The following is a 23,539-nucleotide window of genomic DNA, read 5'->3' on the forward strand; positions in this document are numbered from 1 at the left end:
TCTAAGTAAGGATTAATCGAAAGAAGTCAGTATGAAATAACGCTACCCAAATTCATTTTTTGCTTTCCCTTTCAAATGGAAGTGCCTTATAGTGTAAATACTAACAGACAGTGATGGTAATGCATAGAAGGGTGATTTGCAGCTAGAACAGGAAGTCAGTGATGTGGAGTTTGTTCCCGAGGAACTAGCGTTTTTAAACCAGTCAAATGATGTTTTTTATGAATGTCCGTGTTACCCAAAGAGGGATTTATCCGTTCAGCACGACGATGTCGATCTCGATAAGGAAGACATTTATATTCCAGACGATGCAGATGACGCATCGCTATTGAACGTTTTAAACGATTCTGATAATTGGAAAGAGAAACTATCGCAGTCCAGAAGAGCTTTAGATCAAATGAAGAATGGAAAAGATGAATTGTCGAAATATAAGCGGAGTGTGGCTAGAGTTCGATTTTTATGTAGAAATTTGGCGAATGAAGCAAAAGATAATCGGACTTGAGAGTGAGATTGCTGTGCAGAAGAACCAGGTTGATCTTACCACGCAGCAGATGAACGAAATCAAAGAGGAAAAGGAGAAGTGCATCGCCGAACGAGAAGAGAGCGAGAAGGCAACTCTGCAGCTCGAGAACACGATCGTCTCGCTGAAGTCCATTATCTCCACAAAGAACCGCGATATTGCTAGTTTGGAACGACGATTAGCGGAAGCCAATCGCCATCTTACATTGACCACCTCTGAAATCCACGTACTTCAGGAACCAAAGCAAAACGAGGAGGATGAGCAAGAGGAAGAGGGGTCGCAGGAAGCGCAGGAAGCGCAGGAAGCGCAATCGCAGGAGCCATCGGAATCGACGTTGGAAGAACTCACAACGTTGCGAAATCGTGTTGTAGAATTGGAGGAAAAGCTGGCACAGCATGAAAGCAGCGTTGAACAGGACGAAGAGTCGCGATTGGAATCTCTTGAGAGTTTTGTCGGTTTAGTTCGAACCATCGCATATGTGAAGAGTAAGGAGGAAGGAAAGCAAATATGTAAGACTTTTCTTGTTGTTTTATGCGAAAGTGAGGATGAATGGCGGGAAGTGTTTTCATTGCGGGCGAGATTTATCGGAATGTCTGGACAGCGAGGGGGACTCGGGGTGCAACTACTGCTCTATTTTGAATAATCTAATCAAGGAAGAAGCGTCGATTGTTGTGAATTCAAAGCCTGATCCTTTTGCCTTTGTGTTGTTTTTCTTTATCTCTGTGACTATTTTACTGGCTATCTTTGTATATAACTGGAGAGATGAGGCTTTAATTGTGCTTCAGTCACTCAAGGATAAAATCACTTCTTCTCATTAGTAAATTGTCTTGTTTGTTTGGAAATCGCAAGAAGTGAATGAATGTCTTCGCTTTCTGTAGGAATCTTGCTGAAAGCTGTGAAATAGGATTCGGACTACAGATGTGTTGTGGGTGAGAGTTACTATAAGGTAATCATGAAACTCAAAGATAAAGAAATAGAAATTCCTCCTCTAGGTAGTTCTTGGCCAAGTAGAGTGAAACGTAGAAATTAAATTAACAGAATGGTATAAAAAGCAGATACAAAGTGCGGAAAATGGATTTCCAAACTGTAGGAGGTGGGGGTTGATTTTGATCTAGCATTTGACCAAGTATTGCGTCTCCAAGAGGAGGCGAGTCTTCCTCGGTCTCTCACCATGGAGCAAGTCCCATCTCCTCCAAATTGTGGTGTTTGTGATAATAATCAGACTATTTGACTCAAATTGGATGTAGAAAGGAGTTTATGCTAAGAATTGATTGAACAAATAAACAAATGAATCGAAGGAATGAATGTAACAGGTGTGCCAAGCGAGAATTTGAATAATGTATACTTTATAATAGGCAGCACATTCACATCGATTTTTGTTCGTATCCTCATTATAGAATCAAAGTCGACTATCTAGAAAAGTACTTTCTATGATATTTTTTTTCTCAATTTGATTGTGACTTCCATAATAATATACTATTCACATATATCATGTTTTTCTATCGATTGTTATATGTATATATACTTCATTTTTGTGTTTAGGTACAATAAAGAAATATGTTTGGTATTCTCACTCCTTAAGTATTCCATTTTTAACAACCATATCATTTACATGAAAATAAGTAAAATCATGTGCTATACACAAATACAAGAACAAAATATCACATTCCATTATTTAACTTCTTTAAATATCAACAATAAGATAAAACCATTAAAACACCACACTGCAATCACTTAATCATCTCAATTCAATCTTTCACAATCTGAAGAGTTGCCAAATATAAGACATCATTATTGAAAACATTTACTATACTCGATTGCCTCCATTTGGCTTTTTCATTATTCATATATTCTTAATTTTGATTCTTATCATCGATTATACATAAGATTTAAATATAGGATTTCTACCAATTTGAATCGCTATAATGGAAAAGAGTGAATTGATGACTGGATTCTAAATCAATGGCCACAGAATGGTGGTAAGGGGTGTGGGACAAACAAAGTGGGTAGTGCATATTCAATGATCATTGAATGGATTAAAATGAAGTGTGTAGATCCAATGCTGAAACTACCTTCTCTTGATTTAGTCAACAAGATCAGCGAGAATGGAAGAAACATCTATGAATCAAATCCAATCAATCAAACTATACTCAAAATTGATTTCGATTGAACTTTCTGGAATGAACCAGGTAGCTCGACATTTTGAAGATTCGGAATATCTAAATACTATCAATATTCAATATGCAGAAATACTTGCCAATGTCACTACATGAGGATATTGGAAACTACCATAAACAGAAGTTATTGATGTTAGATTTGGAAGATCTACAAAACAAATCATAACCAATCAATTCATTATTACTTCGCATTGTCAATGAACATGATTCATCAACCCTCTTTCCTTCAAGTGCACTTCTACCGAGTTGAATGGATTGTAATGATGGAAGATCTACATCAATCATTTCATTCAAATTCATTCAATACTTTCAATTATTGTTGATATGGATTCACGAAATGCATAATTGCCTAATGTAATGGATTGTAGATTTGGAAGATCTATGCATCATTCAAATATTCAATATCATATCAATACCTCGAACCAAAAATGAATTAGCATGGAAATTATATGATTCACTTCCAATTTTACCAATCTGAATGGATTGTAATTGTGGTAGATTCTTCAATTCAAAGTCGCCTCCAAAATCACTGAAACTGAATTGACCAATTTGAATGGATTCCAATGATTCACAATTCAATATGTGGAATGATTTCGATTTATCATTTGCATCATAACTTTTTTCGGGAATGAATGAATAGTATCCGATTTTGATAGTTTTCAATCGATTCAATCCATCGATTTGGAATGTTTTTACTGATACAAAACAAGCGTAACCGATTTCGATTGATTCAACGAGAGTAAATCGCGAGAAATCAAAAACTGTGTATTCTTTGTCCCTACAAGCCCAACTAGGAATGAAAATAGAATTGACAGATGAATTTAACGATTGAATATAGAGTTGACAATCGATAAACGCAGTTAGTACACCGCAATCATCTAATGTCAATAAGAAACATGAAAGATACTTTTATAATCACTATTATTTACATAAACAAATGAACCAGGTAGACTGACATTTTGAAGATTTGGAGTATCTAAATACTATCAATATTCAATATGCAGAAATACTTGCCAATGTCACTACACGAGGATAATAAAAACTATATCCGTCAGAAGTTATTGATGTTAGATTTGGAAGATCTACAAAAAATCATAACCAATCAATTCATTATTACTTCGCATTGTCAATGAACAAGAATCATCCCATGGATTTCCAGCAAGTGCAGATTCACCGAGTTGAATGGATTGTAATGATGGAAGATCTACATCATTTCATTCAAACTCATTCAATACTCTCAATTATTGTTGATAAGGAATACTGGAATGCATATTCACCTAATGTAATGGATTGTAGAATTGGAAGATCTATGCATTATCCAAATATTCAATATCATATCAATACCTCCAATCTCAAAGGAACCATCACGAAATGTACTATCACCTAATGTAATAGATCGTAGATTTGGAAGATCTATGCATTTAATCATTTTCATTATCATATTAATACCTCCAATCACAAAGAAACCATCACGAAATGCCCAATCACCTATTGTAACGGATTGTAGATTTGGAAGATCTATGCATTTAATCATTTTCATTATCATATTAATACCTCCAATCTCAAAGATACTAAAATAAAAATTCTTTGATAAACTTCCAATTGTACCAATTTGAATGGATTGTAGTTGTGCACAATTCTTCAATTCAAAGTCGCCAGCATAATCACTGAAACTATATCTGTCTATTTCAATGGATTCCAATGATTCACAATTCAATATGTGGAATGATTTCGATTCATCATAATTATTTCCCCAAACATTCCTTTTCTGAGTAAATGAATCACTTCCGATTTTGATAGTTTTCAATCGATTCAATCCATCAATCCTGAATGTTTTCACGTTTACAAAGCAAAAATCGCCAATTTCAATTCTCTTTAAATAAGGATAATTAGACAATTCAAATTTCGTTACATACTTTCCAGATCCAAATTGTACTATGTATGATTCTTGTTTGGATCTGATTCCATGTGGTCCATTGTTCGGATAGATTGCTGTGAAATAGATAAAGAAAAGAATGATTATAATTACAGCTACAATCATTGATATATATCTATTCTCCAGTAGTGTTCCATACAATCTTGCTGTCTTCAATTTAGAAAAAACGTCTTTCCTTACCTTTGTATTATCATCCTTTCCAAATTCTTCTCTTTTATCTTTTCGTGGATAACCCATTTCCAAACTATCAACAAATCCTCCTTCATACACTTTCTTACCATTCTTATATTCTATCAAACTATTATCATGGAACTGTTTCAATAATGTATCTTCTTTACCTTCTTTCCATACACTCACACGACTAATCTTTTCATCTTCATAAGAATAACAAAACCCTTCACTATTTCCAAACTCATCTTTCTGACTAATTCGAATGATTCTTCCTTTTTCATCCAACTCTTTCCAATATCCCTTTCCCATTTCATTCGATGGAACTATATTCAGTTTCTTACCTTTCTTATAATATCCATCAAATACCACGTTGCCATTTTCATCATATTCTTGTCCTCTTCCTTCTCGATATCCGTTTACAAAGTAACCTTTGTAAAATAGAATACCATTTTTACAGAGTGTACAAGGTCCTGAAGCGATTCCATTCACAAATGTCAGAGTTGCCATCAGAGTATTATCCTGAGAATAAATACTGGATTCTCCGTCCATTTTCCCGTTTTTCATTGTTGTTTTGATAAGACAACCTTCATGAGGCTTACCAACTTCAATATGAGCTGGGCCATCTGTTTCTCTTCCTGACTTTATAGGGAACTGCTCCGAAACGTTGTATTCCCACCACTGGTCTTTTTCGTTAGTATTATCACTAGCATTGTTTATTGTTGGTAATTCGATGTTAGTAACGTGAATAGCACCCTTTGACAAATTACTCATTTACAATCGATAGATAATAGTGTGTAAAAGCCAAGGTAAAACCGAATCTACTAGATCCTTGATAATCAAATGATGACTGTCCGTTTTGTGCGTTTCATTTATATCCATTCATATTTGCCTTATCATTTGAACAATCAAAAGTCTGCATTTAGAAGTAATATGATATAGAAATAAATAAGTGTTTGTTTTCTGTATTCTTAGGGTTTGCTTCTATTCCTTTCTAAAATCTCCATAATATTCGATTTTCCAAGATGAGTACTAATAATATTAGTATATTTCATTCATTGTGATGATGCTGGCACCCTTTAAAAAGGCTTGCTTGTTATTCTAGCGAAGTTCGATATTTCACAAAGTCTCAAAGTATTTTTACAATTTCTTGAAGGGAAGTATAAGTTGACTAGACTAAATTACATGAAAATGACATATCAACTCAATTGAAAAGTGACTGGGAATTTGGTTGCTTTGGTAACAAATGGTGATTGTGAATATCAAATTGAAAATGATTTATGTTCTGTTGAATAAACACTACACAATACGCAGTCCATATTGTTGAATTGCTGTGTTTCATATTTTACAATATTGTTGTTCATTATTCTGTATTACAGTGGTAAAATTCTAATGGAATAACAAACAGTTCTAAAAGCAAGTAATACAGCGATTATATACTAATATTTGTGCATTGTTTATCCATTCATTTGGTCCTGATTTACAAGAACTTAGTCATCATTTATGAACATTCGCATTTCTTACCAATTCACCATACGATGTAAATATAATATAAATTGGTTTGATTCATGATCTGTTAAATACAAAAGACAATTGCTTTTACTTGTAATATCTTGACAGATTTGATCATATCATAGTCGCTTGCAATATATATATATATATATATATATATATACATATATATATGTATATATGTTCATTCGACAAGTAATGATAGAGAGATATCAAAATGTGGTTAGTATGTCCATATTTACAGATTGTATTGCATATTTTATCACTGCAATACATGGAATAAAAACAACTCATTCGTATTTATTAAGAATTCGATTGAATACCATTGGGAATTATTCTAATTAACTATTCATTAATTCAGTCCATTCATCATTCTCTACTCCATTCAATAGCTGACTATTAATCGATTATAATAGCATGGATTCATCCTTTTGATAATAATTGAATCAATTCGCAATTGCTTCTTTTTAATGGTTGTAGTTATGACTAATATAAGTTTACAATAATACTGTGATATATTCATAAATTGTACTATTCTCTGATGTTCATTCTTCAAGCCTATATTCATACTGATAACAGAATGACATCTTCAATGAATTGTGCATTTCAAAGACACGAATTGATCAATATACTAATCGATAAACAGATAAATAGTTTTTATAGCTGATTTCTATGCATATTAAAATGACTTCTACATTATCACAGAATTTAAATGTAATGTTTATGAGTATTGAATTATAATTCAATACAAAGGTTATCCATATTATTACTTGTATTATATTGAATAGTTTCTATTTTTACAGATCGAAATGTAATACAGAAGGGCCAATCTACATTAAAAGATTGACTATTGTGTTTATTATTAGTGTATTGTTAATACGGTTGAGCATTTTTCGTAGTGCTGAGTAGTATTAATTGTTATTGATAATTTGTGAACCATTTTATAAGAGTTCATTCTTATATAACACCATTAACCTATAGAACACTGCTTGTATTCTGGATGGCTTAATCAATGGACATACCTATATTTTTCATATGAATTACGTGCATACCCTCTAAAATGATATTAAGAATAAAGAGGAATAAAAACCATGCTATTTGCAATATCTCCTAAAAATGGTTTAAAACTTATGAAAAAACAACATTCTATAAAAATGATGTCCACAAATATTGATCGGAATGATATACCTTCATTGAAACACTCAACAATGAAATACTAAGCAGACTCAAATACCGTCATAATTTATGTCTCATACCTTAATAAAGAGTCATGTATAGATCATACCTCAAGAACACCAAATGATAGAGATATTCCCATTTTTCCAACAAACAAACTACACCGATTGAACACTTGACAGTTTAGATTTCTCATTCTCTACAGTCATCCGAAAATCCTCAAACGACCGTTTCTCCTTTTCCCCGATCAACAGCGATCCCTCGACACGCTCTTTCATCTGATTCAAAATTCGCTTCGCCAAATCCGAATATCCAAATCGTAGTAAGCAATGCACATAAATCATCGCCTATTCTTAATGACTCCCTCAAATCCCACATCATTCAATACCATTCGATCATCCTCCGCGAAGAATTTCATCGAATAATCGAAACAACTCTCACAAAATGGGGTGGATGTTTCAAAATCCTTGTGTTTCAATATCAAAACAAACAAAACTCCACGCTCAACGTAGTAATCTCGACTCCGTTGACACGCCAAGTAAAACAAGTAACAATCCGAGGAATACAGTTTCTATCCTTCACCACGGTTCTTCTCGCTTACAGAGTAAATCGAACAGGCTTCTTTGTACGAATTCCCGCGTTCTAATAGAATGCTATTGCTCATTGATCCCGCAATATCAAACTCGAACTCGATCATGCGCGTATCCAACGCTGGAACACCATCGATGAGCCGTAGAATCGCGGTTTTCACCGTTTCTCCGCACTGTGGACACGTTGTAAAAAAAGCCTGATTTTTGGCATTGCAAGAATCGGCCCATTCTTTTATCTGCGCGTAGGAGAAGGAAATCTCGTGACCCTGCGAGCATCGAACTCCCGCCAAAAGCGAAGACGCAGTCTGTGATTCAGGAATTCCATAAATCGGAACTTCTTTTATCATATTCGGTTTTAAGCAGCGTTGAACCGCGATTCTACAAAAAAACCATTTCGAAAAGTGGAAACAGTGGTAGCACTAATGAAGGAACACAATTCTCGGAGAGTGGGAACTAAGATCGATGCATTCCCGCGGTTCTACCGTGATTAAATCGCCCTGTTTGATGTCAGTGCGCGCATAGAGCATGAGCACGTGATCACGGAACGTGTAGCACGTGTTCGCTTCGAATTCCTTTGGAAGCGCGAACACAAATGGGTAATACGCTACACTAGACAAAAAACCGCGGGACTACCATCCGCAATGGCTTTTCCCGCGGAAAATACGTTGATTCGATGGCGCTGGAAGGCGTAGAACGCTTTTTCTAAAAGAACGCGATCGACAACGCGGATGAAACTGTCGTTCTGCGCTGGGAAATTCCGGAAATACTGAAAAATTAAAAGAGAATAGAAGAACACAACGGAGTATAATCGCGAAAAAAGGGACTGGGAGGATTCAGTGAAATAAACTAGGCGGATTAATTGTTGAGGACTGGGAAATACACTCGGAATCAGTGCCGTCGAGAATGCACATGTGGCTGAGACACGAATATTCGTCGGTGAAAGTGTGATTCACGGGGATTTCGGTGAAGTCCTGCAGAACCTTGGAAATGGACTGGGCGAGTCGATTCATAATGATCTCCCACGCGAGCAGGCGACTTGGCTATGTAATCAGTCGATTGTACAAAAATTACAGTTTGACACTCCAATTCGTTCAGTTTTGTCAAATACTTGCATTCTTGCTTGTGAAAAGGCCTATAATAACACGGCTACAGCTAACCCTACCAATCTGCAGTCTGGCATTTCTTTGAACAATACCACACAAGGCGACATCTTGAGCAGCGCAGCAATTTAGAATAAGTCTTATAACAATAGTGGCACACTCCTGACAACATTTCATATTTGGGGCAGATCAATGCAGGAAACGCATATAAAACAAGTGTCCCTTTGGTTTAGATAAAAGAAAAAAGCAACCTTTTGGAATGTCTTGCGCGGCTCTGACAGCACTCTTCTTATTTTGGACTTTTTCAATGCCTCGAAAATACGAGAGTGAGGTATGATATAGCATGTTCCGAACGAAAAAACTATAGTCTTTGCTTTTGTCACTTGTGTTTTTGTTTTATTTTAGAATCCATATATTAGGGTCATAATCTCTGTTGTCTGTATTCATTGTGTCAGCCAAACGGTACGATTATGAGTGAACAAGAGCAACGTAAGATTAAATCTTCCTATCTCTGATTGTTTTAGAACTCCAACAAAGTGACGTACCCATATCGCTTCCAAATGTTGAAGTCACTACAACCATCGAAAGTATGTATTCTAAAGCTTAATCTGAGTCTAGATGACTCTCTAAATTTCAACACAATGGAAGCAAGACCCGAAGAATATCAATCAGGAACCTTCTACCAAGAAAGCCCCTCCTACCCCATGATCCAGCAGGAAATGCCACATCGAAGCAGAGATCAGCGCGTCTCTGCAATTTCAGGAGTGCCCACCAAGATTAGTTATGACGGCTAGGAAGAAATGGCTGGAGCCATCGATTACCACATTCCCAATTCCTTTGGCGTCATCTTCAAACCTCCTCCTTCGCAGAAAGTCGCTCCTGCCCTCCCTTTTTCCCAGCCCATTTCCTACCAACTCGCTCAGCCCATGAAAGAAACGCTCATCGGTACACAAAAACTCCCATTTCTCACTCAGAAACCCCGAACGCTCCCATTCTCCGTTTCCCCTCCCAATCCAAACCTGCGCAGATCCCCCTGCAGTCGTTTCATCCGCCATCCGACAAGCTTCCTGACGCTCCGACCGATTTATCGCTCTACGACCCCATGAACCACGCTTCGAAATCTGTGGGCCCCTATCTGAACGGGGAAAGCGAAGGTCTCGCGCTCGCTGGCTGCGATTACCCGCGGTTATTCAACTCGTCGCTGGGAGATTCGGTTCCAGTGCGTGTTTAAAGCGGAGTTTGAAGTAGAAACGCTCGTGCAGTTCGCTTCTGGAGAATCCAAAGCGAATCCGAAGCGCGTACAATTTCTTTTCGCAGGATTTCTTCAATAAAGAGCACATCGCGGCGGATCACCACGAGACGATTCACGACGCCGCAGCAGAGTGGAAGAAACTCCCGGAGAAGGAGCGGAGAATTTACGAGCAGAGGAACAAGGAGGACCAGGAGCGATACGAGAAGGAAATCAAGATTTATGAAAAGCAGTTTTTGGATCGGGGCGTGCCGGTGCTGTTGACGAAAAAAGGTGGGATTTTTGGAGGGGATTGGAGGGAAAGATCAGCGGAATTATTTGTATGACTGTATTCAGCGGAAAGATGTTTCGTCATTAGCGAAGTTCATGATGATTATGAATGTGGGGGAGGCGATCGATGATTCATTGGCAGAAAGACGATTTTGATGTTACGTTTGCGTTCGTTTCCGCGGTTATCAAATCTCTGAATAAGCGAATGAATTATCCGATGTGTATGGGAACGGAAAACGCAAGTCCCGATTTGATTGACTCCTGTTTTGAGGAGAAAATCGTGTATTATTGTCAGTTTCCGGGCTGCGGGAAGGAATTCAAGTCGCTTCGCAATCTTCGAGAGCACGTGAAAACGCACGAATGTGGGTCAAAACCGCGGGATTGAGTGTAGTGAATCGGAAGAAGGTGTTTGTGTGCGAGTTTGCGGGGTGTGGGAAATCGTTTTTGACGATGTCGGGTCTTCGGAAGCATCGATCGCAGCACAATCCGCAGAATCAAAGCTATGTGTGCGATTTGTGTGCGGATAAGAAGACATTCAAGACAAAGGAAGTGATTGTTTGTTGGTGGGAGTTGATGGTAGGGCTATATGCTTCATTACAAAAACAAACACATGCAGCAGCGATCGATTCCGTGTACGGAGCCGGGCTGCGATCGATCGTTTGCGAGGCGAGAAGATTTGAAGTTGCACTTAATTCGATGTCATAAGCATGAAAAGCCGTTCGTGTGTCCAGTGGAAACGTGCGGGAAAGCCTTTGCGAGTTCTTCTGAGTTAAAGCGCCATCAACGTTTACATTCTCTTTCGTGTGTTTGTTACGCGAATAAACAAACAAGTGAATGAATGAATGAATGAATGAAGGAAGGAAGGAAGGAAGGAAGGAAGGAAGGAAGGAATAAATTGGATAAATTGAATGAATTGAATGAATTGAATGAATGAATAAACAAACACACAAAATGTAAAAGATATTTCAATGAGTCAATGAGTCAATGAGTCAAAATCCCAACACTTCGCTCCTCGCTTTGATTCGTTCCTTCGCCCTCCTCACTCGATTGCTCGCCTTCCGATTGCCCATCCACCGAAACATCCACCGCCTCCATTTCTTCTCTCATCGAATTCATCACTTCGCGGTATTCCCGCTGATCCTCCTTGTACAGTTTCCACATTTCCACTTCAATATGCTTCATATCGCGAATCGAAACGAACTCCCACACCCCCACCGCCACCATAACCGCGATTAACACCTCCTCCACGATCACACTCGCGCTCCTCAGCAATTCCGACACCGAACGAAACTCCAGCACCACCGAATTCGCCTCGATTTCTGCCACAATTCCCTCACAAACGTCCTCCTCCTCTTCGTTCTGCGCACACGTCAAATAATACGACGGATTTCCGTACACATACACGAAAGGCGTTTCATCGACCGTTTCGCTGGACGGCGTGTAGGGTTCCCGCGGGACAGAGAACAAGCGGCCGAGGTAGTTGACATGCTGGTTGTCATCTGTGGCGAAGAGACAGGCGAAGCAGCCCGGGAGAAGCGAACAAGTGCGCGTGTTGGTGGCCAAATAGCAGTCGTTCACGTGATAGCGCAGCGAAACGCCCACGGTCTGGTAGAAATAGGTCCCATTTTCGTCAGGCTGCATCGATCGGAACACAAACTAGGGAGCAGTCCCGCGGGGATCCTACCGAAAAGTTGCGAAGTTTGAGGGAAGACGATAGCGAGTTCGGTCTTGTCAGAATCGCGGTGATTCGGCTTTCGAATCGAATTCGGAGCGTTTCGAATCCCATCAGCACGACAGAATATGGGGAAACGGGGAACCAGGTGTCGTTCTCCATCAGGAAAAAAGAATACTCACTGATTGGATAGAGGGAATTGTCTATTCCCGCCAATTCGTCCAACTGTGCCGCGGTTTCCCCTATTCCTCACCACTCCCGCGGTTTTCTACGCATGTTCTGCACCTCCATCGTGGTGATCGTGGAAACCGTGGAAGCGTTGGTGAGGGAAAACTCGACGTTGAAATCCGAGCGATTTGATTGGAGCTCGATGACGCAGGGGCCGGTAAAATTCCCGAAGCAGATTCCCGCGCAATCCATATCGCCGTTCATTGGATGCCCCGAAAACCCGCCGCTGCACACGCCGCAGTCGTCGATAACCGCGGTTCCGTCGCACACGCCCGCGCAGTCCACGTGCTACGTTTCACGCCATTCCCGCGGGTACGTCGATCGCGCAGCAGACTTGCCACGGGGGCGAGGAAACCGCGGGGATGGAGGTGCCGTGGCAGTAGCCGAAACAGTCGAGGAATTCGATCGAACAGCAGGATTCGGCGCGGTCCAACACCTACGTCGAGGGCGTTTCATCGAGAGTACTTGTCCCGCGGGACAGTCCGACGCGTCGGAACCGTAGAGAATTCCGTCGTCGCCGATGCACTCCGTCTCGGTTTCCCCGTTTCCACATTTGCCGCAGGGACCGCAGACTTGGCCGGGCTCGTCACTGCAGGATGGAGAAACCGTGGAAACGGAGGTATGGAGAATCAGGGGCGTTTCAGTTTCGATGATTTGCCAGGATTCGAAGGAAGTCGAAGAAAACCTGGCGATTACTATAATTCCAAAAATCGGACGCGATTCGTAACTGAAGCGTTTCGTTCTGGGAGAGCAAAACCGGCTTCCAGCACTCGAGGAAACTCCCAGTCTGATTGAGGCTGAAAATCAGGGGGATTTTTGGAAACAAGTACTAGGCGATGGAATACTCGCCGGTTTCCCCGAAATAACAGCGAAACTGGAGTTTCGAGTTGTCTCCGCAGGCCAGCACGTCGAAGGAGACTTGGAGGGAAACCACTTCGTGGAAGAACATTCCATGGAACTACGCTCGAGACCGACGTTCCGCGGGGAAACGCAGAATTCGGTGGGCATCAAACACATCGCGACAGCGTAGGAATAGGCGTAATCGTCGATTCCCGCGGCTTGCTGGTTCATAATCCCCTGCAACATGGGATTCAGCACATTGCCGTTCACATAATTCCCGTCGAGGGTCATTCCCCTAGGTAGAACCGCGGGAAAAAGAGTACCAATTATTGTAGGAGGAGGGAATAAACGGACTTCGATAGGTGTAGTTTCCCAAGGTGAAGAAGGGGCGCGCGCCGACAAAGCCTTGCTGGTGTTGCGCTGGATAGGTAAAATCGATCTAAATAAGTTAAGAAAAAAAAGAAATAGGAAATACTGATTTGTAAATGTAGTAGGCACTCCCGTCGCGATTGAGGGAAAGCATGAATGTTTGGGGAAAATCCGGCTCGTCGTACAGGGGGATCTCTTCCCAGCGGACCACAAAATGATCATTATCCCAACCATAGTCGATCGTACAATTCTCGGAAAAGGTTGGATTCTACAAATAACTCCATAAAATGTGTGTAAATATACAAAATCAGCAAGAAAAGGAGCATGAAAAGCTTCATAGCTTTCCGTATATAAATAACAATTGGTCGATATAAAATAACCGTCGCATGGAGCTCCAGGAATAAAAAACACAGCACCATTCGGACTAATCCAAACATGTTCTTGTTTTCTGTCATAAAACAAGTACGGCCACTAAAGTCAAATTGTTTTGAAATTTAGTACAGGCAGTTCTACATGATCAACTGGGGAGTCATCGCAGTAACGAGCAGCCGATTGCGTAAAATTGGATATCTGTGCGGTTACATTGGTCACAGACTGAAGAATAGGTATATACTGTAATGCAAAAACAACATGCGAAAATAAGCCGAAAAATAGAAGCAACATATTTAAAAAACCGAGGTAAGTACTATGTTGCAGTATGATAATAAAACACAAAAAACACAATCTGGTGTGTTTGGTAAAATATAGGAAAAAGAAAGCACACAGTGGGACTTGAACCCACAATCTCTTGCTCCGTAGGCAAGCGCCTTATCCAATTAGGCTATGCGTGCTTGTTATCCTTCTTCTAAAAGGACTATATGTCACCACGATCCAACTCATTTTCTAAATATCTCAGATTGTTCTCATGCAGTGGTACAGTTTACTAGTGTGTTGTAAAGAATCTTTATTTTGTACACCATAGTGTATGCTCTTCTGCTTTGTTCGGTGGGTTCTTGTGATGCTTTGAACAATGTACCTGCAAACAGAAGATCGCTGCGTCTTAGTGAAGCAAACCGTAAAATTGAGGGTTTGGCGTAATCTGTAGGAGTCTCTTTTTGTACGAAAGAGACCAATGCAATTTGTGGATCAGGCAACATGGAGCAAAATAAATCGATAGATAACCTAGTTTTTGACTCTCAGGAAGTCAATTCAAAGAATAGAGGTTTGAGTGAGGAAGAATCTTATGTATTCGTAGTCTATATCTTTTCATACTAGGATACAAAGTCTGCCTCTTCTGATAACAACCAACTTTCTTCGGAGCGCCAAGTTTCAAGTGTTGTATCTACTGGAAGTTCAAATGGCGAATTTTCGTTCCTTCCTATCAGCATTACCTCTCGTTCTTCTTCCTCTGTCGAATTCTCTTTCCAATCGCCCTTGCAGGAAGAAGCCACGTGCCGTCTTCTCTACAACGGAAAGGTGGTGCGATCGGAGCGTGTTCCCATCAAATCTTGGGATGAGATGTCCATCAGCGGTCTGGAGCCATCGAAGCAATACACGCTCTTCTGCGGTGCTTCTCGTTCCGTCGATAAGCTTCCCTCCGATTTTAATGGTGCCGCCAAATCCGTGTTTATCCCCGCGGCCACGTCCCGCTCGGGAGTTACCGTCTACTTGATAATCGCGGTTATTCTGCTGAGTCTGGGGGGAGTTTTCTACTGTTTTGTGAATCGATCGCGTCTGTTCCACCTCGGTTTCGCTTCCACGTTTCCACTTTTCAGACGTTTCATTTTCAGAGTGGAAACCGTGGAAACGGAGAAAGAGCCGGAGGAGCAGCGCCTTTTACCGCGGGGACCGCAGATCAGCAAGGAAACTGCCGCGGTTTTGGAGGGAATTTCGCAGGAAACGACGTGGCGATGCCCCATCTGTAACCGCCGAAACGCCCGTCAAAAATAGGCCAATATTTGAACCCGAAGAATGAAACCACCTGCACGATGTGCCATGCCCCGCGGAACTCTTCGCAGCCCTCTCTGCAGCCCGCCTCACCGGAGGATTCCTTCGACGACTTCGAGGAATTCCCGCGGGAGGACGCGGAGGCGACGACGAGTTTTGCCGCGCAAACGGTCATGCCGAAAGAAGCGCCGAAGATTGTGCGGGACACGGCGGAATCCGAGGAGGATCTGTCGTCCGATGAAACGCCCGTAACGGAGAAACCGAAGACGGTTTTGGCGGGAAAAGTGGCGCCCGTGGTGTTGGGGAAACCCGCGGGGAAACCCACTGGAAATGGAGTGGGGAAACCAATGGGGAAACCAGTGGGGAAACCAATGGGGAAACCAGTGGGGAAACCAACGGGGAAACCGGGAGCAAAACCCGCGGGGAAGCCAGTGATGCTGAAACTGCGCGAGGAGAAAACCGCGGGGAAGGAGGACGTGGTGATAAAGAAAAAGTCGGTGGCGGGAAAAGAGGCGGGAAACGTGAAGGCGAAGTCGACGTCGATGAAAGTGGTGTCGAAACCCGCGGGGAAGCGCGAGGTGGATGTGTTCGCCGAGTTGGGGATGGGAGCAGAGTAGAGGAGAGGGAGGAGTGCGATGTAGAGTGAAGAAAACGACGCGAATTAGCGCGGCAGCGGCGAAGAAAACGGAGACGAAGCCGTTGGAGATGAGCGATGACTCTGTAGGGTATAAAGTGGAAGTGGGACGTAGGGATCGAGTGATGCCTGGGGTAAAGATGATGACTTGGATCTGTCTAATTAGTGTTGTGTACGGTTGAAGTGGATTGTGTTTGTTTGAAACTCTCGAGAGTGGAAAGGATTTGTAGCGGTATTGTGTTGAGCAGTTTCGTACAATATATAAGCTGATTGGACGATTGTTATTTTATTTTTTAGTTGAAAAGGTGAAGACTATTTATCTTATATAGGACAAATTGAGAGTTCTTACAAGCCCGTCTAGCTCAGTCGGTAGAGCGCCAGGCTCTTAACCTGGTGGTCGGGGGTTCGAGCCCCCCGGTGGGCGCTTCTCTTTTCCTTTTCCGTTTTTTTACAGAAAACATTTATAGAGGATATGTATTTCATCGCAAAATGCTTTTCTTTTTTATTTGCGAAACTTATAACATAGGTTCTTCCCATTTAAACATTTTGTCAACCAGTATTTGATTCTTCTCTTTATGTTTGTCGATTACGTGAATAATTCCGTATTCATCGATTTTGAAGGTCGTCAGAAAATGTATCTCTGATCTCGGAGCAGGGTCAAATCCGTCGATCACATATTCTTCGACTAAGTCGCATTTTTCTCGGTTTTCGATATCACCAACACTTTTAGCATTTCCCTGATAGATCGCACAGCTAATCGATCTTGTATAATCCCTCGGAGGAACTGTTTCCGACTCTCGACTTGTGCATGGGATTTCACTTTGGCATGGTATTAAACACTGAACACGGTTTCTCTTCAATTCTTGTCCCAGACTGTATACAACTCGATCCTTCAAGTTGAGAGTACTAACTAAAGTTTGGCAAGCTCCTCGAGCTACAGCCAGCTCAGCATTTACTTCACCGCCACTCACTTTTCCTGATCCAAACATCTTTTCCAGGCGTTCTTTGACAATGGTTAGTTGACTCGATCCTCCGATTAATACTACTTGATCGATACTGCTCGTACTCAGTCCACATTCTGATAGACATTTGTTTACTATGTTAATGGAAGTATTGATCTTTTCTCGAATACAATCGTTCAGTTCAGAACGAGTAACTTTCATAGAGTATTCATCTTCATCCGAGTCATCCGAATCGTCATTTTCTAATGATTTCTTAGGGTCAATACCAAATCCAGTCAAGTCGACATAGGTGGTCTCACTTGATGATAATCCGATTTTGGCTTCTTCAGCTAATGATAGTAAATGAGCTTGTAGTTTGCGACGGGTCTTCTCATTATTAGATCGTATTAATGGAACATGGTAATCGCTCTTACACTTCTTTTCGATATAATCTGCAAATAGTGAATCAAAATCAGCTCCACCCAAAAATGGATCACCCGCATATTTCAATACTGTATAATCTCCGCGATTTACACGAATTATCGATACATCAAATGTTCCACCTCCCAAATCATATACAAGAATTGTTTGGTTATCAATGTGCTTCAATTTACAATAATGGAAAGCAGCGGCAGAAGGTTCATTCATCATTTTTAACTTTTCTTTCGGAATTCCAGCTTTCTCGACAGCTAAAAGAGTAGCAGTACGTTGATTATTATTGAAATTAGCAGGAAATGTGATCATGACTTTGACACATTTCATATCACTTCCATAAGATTGTTTAACATACTTATCAGCAGTTTCATAAGTACGTTGAATAATTCTGGAAGCAACATCACTCGGAGCAAGCGTGGTATTACGATCAATACGAAGAACAGGTTTATCATTGACTTCTTCAATATCGACTGCACATTGCTTTTCAGTTTTACATCTCTGAACAATTTCATCACTATAATATCTCCCTAGAATTCTTTTCACATTCCGAACGATACCACCTTTTCCTGTCGACAAATGTTTATAAGCAGCATCTCCGACATCAGCATTCTTACCATATTGAACACATGATTTGAGTAGATGAGCACCATTAGGAAATGGTACTGTTATCGGATCAGGTTCTCTGGAAGTCATGAAAGCGGCACAAGTATTTGTAGTACCGAAATCGATTCCAAGAACATACTCATCTCTTTGCAGATTCATCGAAATATGAATTAAACTGAATCAAAATATATTTTGTTATTTTTGAAAGTGTTATATATAAATGGAAATGCCAAAATTGTTCCTATTTTGATTCTGTTAATTCTCTGTTTGATTCTATTCCATTCCATTCTATTCCATTCTATTCCATTCTGTTCTATTTTGTGTTGTTTTATTTTGTTATAATATATTTAATTGTTGAAAATATAAATATGAATATTTGGTTTCAAAGAATGACATATTACTAAAATCACTAATATATATAATTTAAACACTACTGAGTAATTGGGTTCGAATCTTATAGATAAATGTTATTTATTTTTTCCTTGTTTCTTCGTTTTTTTATTTTCATTATGTTTTTAATTATTCTCTTTGTTTATTCTTCATTCAGAAAAAGTATATAACAAACACTGGTTTTAATTGTACTTCAAACCCATAATTAGGTTCCTGTAAATTAGATAGAGTCCTAATAGTTAAATAGGTTCTTTCCATCTGAACATCTTATCAACCAGTACTTTATTCTTCTCCTTATATTTTTCTATAACATGGATAATACCCCATTCATCGATAGTATAAGTGGTAAGAAAATGTATTCTATCAGCTGGGGCATAATCATAGCCTTCTAATCCATATTGTTCAACCAATACACAATCATCTTGTCGTTCGATATCACTAATTTGTTTTGCATTTCCCTGATATATAGCGCAAGATAGAGATCGTGTGTAATCCTCTGGAGGAACTGTTTCTAATTCTTGGCTAATGTACTTAATAACACTTTGGCGAGGTATTAAACAACGAATACGATTTCCTGTTAATAACTGTCCCAGACTGTATACAACTCGATCCTTCAAGTTGAGGTTGTTAACCAAAGTTTGACAAGCTCCTCGAGCTACTGCTAATTCAGGATTTACTTCACCGCCACTCACTTTCCAGGATCCAAACAATTGTTTCAAACGTTCTTCTACAATCGTCAGTCGACTCGATCCTCCGATTAATACTACTTGATCGATATCACTTGTACTCAATCCACATTCTGATAGACATTGTTTGACGAGATCAATTGATTTATCAATCAATCTGCGAATACAATTGTTCAGTTCAGAACGAGTAACTTTCAAAGAATAGTCGTCATCATCCGAGTCATCCGAGTCAGAATCATTGACTAAGGACTTCTTTGAGTCATTCCAAATCCCTATTAAATTGACAAGAGTCCTATCATTATTAGATAGTTCGATTTTGTCTTCTCAAGCTAATGATAGAAAATGAGCTTGTAGCTTCCGACGGGTCTTTTCATTATTAAATCGTATTAGGAGTAAGTGATATACTTAGCGTAACTTCTCCTCAATATGCTTAGCAAATAGTGAATCAAAATCAGCTCCGCCCAAAAATGGATCACCCGCATATTTCAATACTGTATAATCTCCGCGATTTACACGAATTATCGATACATCAAATGTTCCACCTCCCAAATCATATACAAGAATTGTTTGGTTATCAATGTGCTTCAATTTACAATAATGGAAAGCAGCGGCAGAAGGTTCATTCATCATTTTTAACTTTTCTTTCGGAATTCCAGCTTTCTCGACAGCTAAAAGAGTAGCAGTACGTTGATTATTATTGAAATTAGCAGGAAATGTGATCATGACTTTGACACATTTCATATCACTTCCATAAGACTGTTTAACATACTTATCAGCAGTTTCATAAATGCGTTGAATAATTTTGGAAGCAACATCACTAGGTACAACATAAGTATCATCAGCAACTGTAAATGCGGGCTTACCTCCAAAGTTCTCAATATCGACTGCACATTGCTTTTCAGTTTTACATCTCTGAACAATTTCGTCACTATAATATCTCCCTAGAATTCTTTTCACATTCCGAACGATGCCTGACATGCCCATCGACAAATGTTTATAAGCAACATCTCCGACATCAGCATTCTTACCATATTGAACACATGATTTCAGCAAATAAGAACCATTAGGAAATGGTACTGTTATCGGATCAGGTTCTCTGGAAGTCATGAAAGCGGCACAAGTATTTGTAGTACCGAAATCGATTCCAAGAACATATTCATCTCTTCGCAGATTCATCGAAATATGAATTAAACTGAATCAAAATATATTTTGTTATTTTTGAAAGTGTTATATATAAATGGAAATGCCAAAATTGTTCCTATTTTGATTCTGTTAATTCTCTGTTTGATTCTATTCTATTCTATTCCATTCTATTCTGTTCTATTTTGTTTAGTTTCTTTACATATATATATGAATTTGAGCAAAAATCTAAAGACATCGATGAAATGATAAATAATAGTGACTTTCAAGAAATCTACTGGCATACTCAAAATAGATTATCCTCATAAAAACACACTTAACATACGTAGTAATAGGTAGGGGCAAGAAAATTATAGCTATGGAACCAAACTGATTATGTAATGTCCTGTTAAACGTACTTTTTATATGATCTAAGTATTCAATTGATTAATTAGCGATATCTGAGTAATATCCTCACATAACAGCCTAGCTTCCTTGAGTTTGTTGTATGCAATCACAATAATTTTATTATTCAGACGGAGTAATATGTACATAAATGATAAAAGACAATATGTCAAAACCCAAATCATACATGCAACACCGCTATTTTGTTAAAAATCGATTTCATACGTCAAATATGTGATAAGGTAACATCTTTAGTATTGCAATACACGAACAAAACGATTGAAACCGAGATTTAACACAAAACACATGTCACATATATTTGGATGTATGTACAGTCCTTTCATTGAGTATACTGTCACAAATAATGCATAACATACTATGAATAAGTGAAAATAGCAAAAAAAAAGTCCAGTCTTATCAATATGCCATTCCAGGTTCGAATCCTATCATCCTATTTTTTCCAGCATTATTTCTGTGTATGTATACGAATAATTTTCATGCAGACTCCTAGAACCGCAATTGATAACGACTGCGGTGAATCAGCAGTCCAGCCAGACATATATTGCTCGGAAACTAATCGTGGCTACTCTTTGTTCTTTCGAAATGTAGAGTCGAGCATCTATAGTAACGGCGATCCGAAATCGGATAGGTTAAATCGATCAGGTAATAGCGATAGAATTGATGGTAATAGTGGTTGTTCTCTATTATCTGATAGGACTTTTCCCTAAACCAGGAATTTTCGATTCCTGTAATATGCGTACTGTATCTAAAGATAGTTTAGCTTATTTACCAATGCCAGCAAGTGACCATCTTTGTAATCCTTATAGAAGTTACCCTTTTACTCCTGGTTATTCTCAGGTATTCTGTGCGTTTTGTAGTGGACCCTAGTTCCAAGAGGACAATTTCTACCAGAGAAACCCATCTTTATGGAATTCAGCATCTGGATCTTATCTATCTGGTGTTTCTCCATCAGGCAGCCCTTATTTATCAGGGTCGTACTCAGGCAGTCTCGATTCCCATTCAACCCGAAGTCTCGGTGTGCCTTCTTCCTCCTCTTCTTCCTTTCCTTCCTTCCAACCTGCCTCGCCTGCGTCCTCTGCTTATTCCGTTTCTTCTGGAGTCACCGTTGCTCCGTGCGTTTCCCCTCCTTCATTATACCCTGTTTCCCCCGTTTCCTCTATTCCCCCGCGGTCTCCGCTCTCTCCCATTTCCTCGCTTCCCTCCGTTTCTCCTCGCTTCCAACGTCTCCCCATCCCCTCCATCCCCGCGGTTCCTCCCCTCTCAACCCCGCCCAATTCTGCTTCGCCCGTTTCAGCGGCTTTCCCCGCGAATCCGTGTCGTGGCGTGAACTTTTCCACGGGCTCTGGGTGCGTTTCAGGGGATATAAAGACGTTTCGTCCGCACGGCCTGTCCGAATCGGTGGTAAAGGAGAGCGTGCAGTGGATTGAAGAGATCATTGAATATTACGGAGGCGTGATGAGCCTCGCTTTGCTTCAGCAAGTTTTGTTTAGGGTAGACCGATCTTTCTTTTGCAGCCTGTTCGATTCTTTTTCCGGACTGCAGCCGTTTCTTTTGATGTTTCCGAATAGATTCTCTATTGCGAAACAAGGAGATCGGGTTTTTGTTCAACTCCTTCAGCGTCCTGTGGTTGTGCAGGACTCTTCGGTTGGGAACTCAACGGGAGAGGAGTTTTATCGTGATTCGAATGTGGGTTTCGGTGGCGTATTTCATTTAGGACATCATTTTGTGTGTGCTTTATTATAGCTGCGTTCTGCTGCAACAATCGCCTACACGATCTCTGAAATCCGTGGAATTAGCGAATAATATCCGAGATAACTTAGGGAGTGTACGCAGATGGATCGGGTTTTGAAGCTCAGAACATTCTTGTTTTTGTACGAAATCATTTTTCCGGCCTTCTTTGTCTCTACGAACAATATCCACAGCTTTTCTCCGTTTCTCGCATCCCCAAAAACGATAAGGTGTTTCTCGTTTGTGAAAAGATCCCCGACTTTCCTGATCGAATTAAATGTGCGTTTCGCGGTGATCGGGGTTTGATCGGTAGCTCTCCACTTGCAGAAACATTCGCGTTGTCTGCACGTGGGGAATCTGGACCCTCATCTCACCGAGGAGGACGTCCGGAGAGAGTTCAGTGCTTATGGAGATGTTAAGGGAGTGCGAATTGTCACGCAAGGAGGTAGGACAGAAGGGACTGGCGGCGATGTCTTGCAGATCGTCATTACGGCTTCGTGTACTTTAATTCGGTCGATACCGCCGAAAAAGTGCGGTCGATCCTGTTGGAAAAACCGGAGTGGAAGGGAAACATTGCTTTTGCGAGGAAGAAAAAGTCAGGTCGATCGCATGCGAAGCGGGGATCGGCAGATTGACGCGTCTGTCCGTTAATCGAATAAGCTGTGGGTATCGGTTCAAGAAGGGAAAGCAGTCAATAGTTCAATTGGTGTCACGTTTGATGTTGTTATGCTTGATGTGAGATGTTTGTTTGTATAAACGTGGTGCAGGGTTTGTAGACAGATTAGCGCATTCCTGCGGCTCTATGATTACCCATTTCGTGCATGGAAATAGAACCTTGTATGGAAGA

At 40.2% G+C, this 23,539-nt stretch overlaps 6 protein-coding genes; 4 read left to right on the forward strand and 2 right to left on the reverse strand.

Moving 5' to 3' along the window:
• Positions 1–9,483: 9,483 nt before the first annotated feature.
• Positions 9,484–10,751, forward strand: GSBLH_T00006675001 (uncharacterized protein; the record flags this gene model as incomplete). The annotated part of the gene is made up of 6 exons (XM_013042362.1): positions 9,484–9,507; positions 9,582–9,638; positions 9,701–9,940; positions 9,971–10,121; positions 10,151–10,395; positions 10,425–10,751. 6 exons carry the CDS (start codon positions 9,484–9,486, stop codon positions 10,749–10,751), a joined length of 1,044 nt encoding a protein of 347 aa, XP_012897816.1.
• A 161-nt stretch (positions 10,752–10,912) lies between these two features.
• On the forward strand, positions 10,913–11,400 carry GSBLH_T00006676001 (uncharacterized protein; the record flags this gene model as incomplete). The annotated part of the gene is made up of 2 exons (XM_013042363.1): positions 10,913–11,057; positions 11,087–11,400. 2 exons carry the CDS (start codon positions 10,913–10,915, stop codon positions 11,398–11,400), a joined length of 459 nt encoding a protein of 152 aa, XP_012897817.1.
• Positions 11,401–11,810: 410 nt separating this feature from the next.
• Positions 11,811–13,958, reverse strand: GSBLH_T00006677001 (uncharacterized protein; the record flags this gene model as incomplete). Its single annotated transcript, XM_013042364.1, has 9 exons — positions 11,811–11,861; positions 11,911–12,351; positions 12,380–12,609; positions 12,640–12,883; positions 12,912–13,031; positions 13,061–13,392; positions 13,441–13,730; positions 13,759–13,874; positions 13,911–13,958. 9 exons carry the CDS (start codon positions 13,956–13,958, stop codon positions 11,811–11,813), a joined length of 1,872 nt encoding a protein of 623 aa, XP_012897818.1.
• A 2,208-nt stretch (positions 13,959–16,166) lies between these two features.
• GSBLH_T00003593001 (uncharacterized protein) lies at positions 16,167–16,552 on the forward strand. XM_013042365.1 has 3 exons: positions 16,167–16,343; positions 16,372–16,450; positions 16,480–16,552. Exons 1-3 carry the CDS (start codon positions 16,273–16,275, stop codon positions 16,528–16,530), a joined length of 201 nt encoding a protein of 66 aa, XP_012897819.1. The 5' UTR covers positions 16,167–16,272; the 3' UTR covers positions 16,531–16,552.
• A 327-nt stretch (positions 16,553–16,879) lies between these two features.
• Positions 16,880–18,502, reverse strand: GSBLH_T00003594001 (uncharacterized protein; the record flags this gene model as incomplete). Its single annotated transcript, XM_013042366.1, has 1 exon — positions 16,880–18,502. One exon carries the CDS (start codon positions 18,500–18,502, stop codon positions 16,880–16,882), a length of 1,623 nt encoding a protein of 540 aa, XP_012897820.1.
• Positions 18,503–22,648: 4,146 nt separating this feature from the next.
• GSBLH_T00006678001 (uncharacterized protein) lies at positions 22,649–23,327 on the forward strand (the record flags this gene model as incomplete). Its single annotated transcript, XM_013042367.1, has 5 exons — positions 22,649–22,665; positions 22,708–22,789; positions 22,821–22,971; positions 23,006–23,137; positions 23,173–23,327. 5 exons carry the CDS (start codon positions 22,649–22,651, stop codon positions 23,325–23,327), a joined length of 537 nt encoding a protein of 178 aa, XP_012897821.1.
• Between the last annotated feature and the right edge of the window lie 212 nt (positions 23,328–23,539).

The sequence above is a fragment of the Blastocystis hominis genome (genome assembly GCF_000151665.1).
Source record: "Blastocystis hominis, Singapore isolate B (sub-type 7) whole genome shotgun sequence assembly, scaffold_3".
In the NCBI taxonomy this organism is placed as follows: Eukaryota; class Bigyra; order Opalinata; family Blastocystidae; genus Blastocystis; species Blastocystis hominis.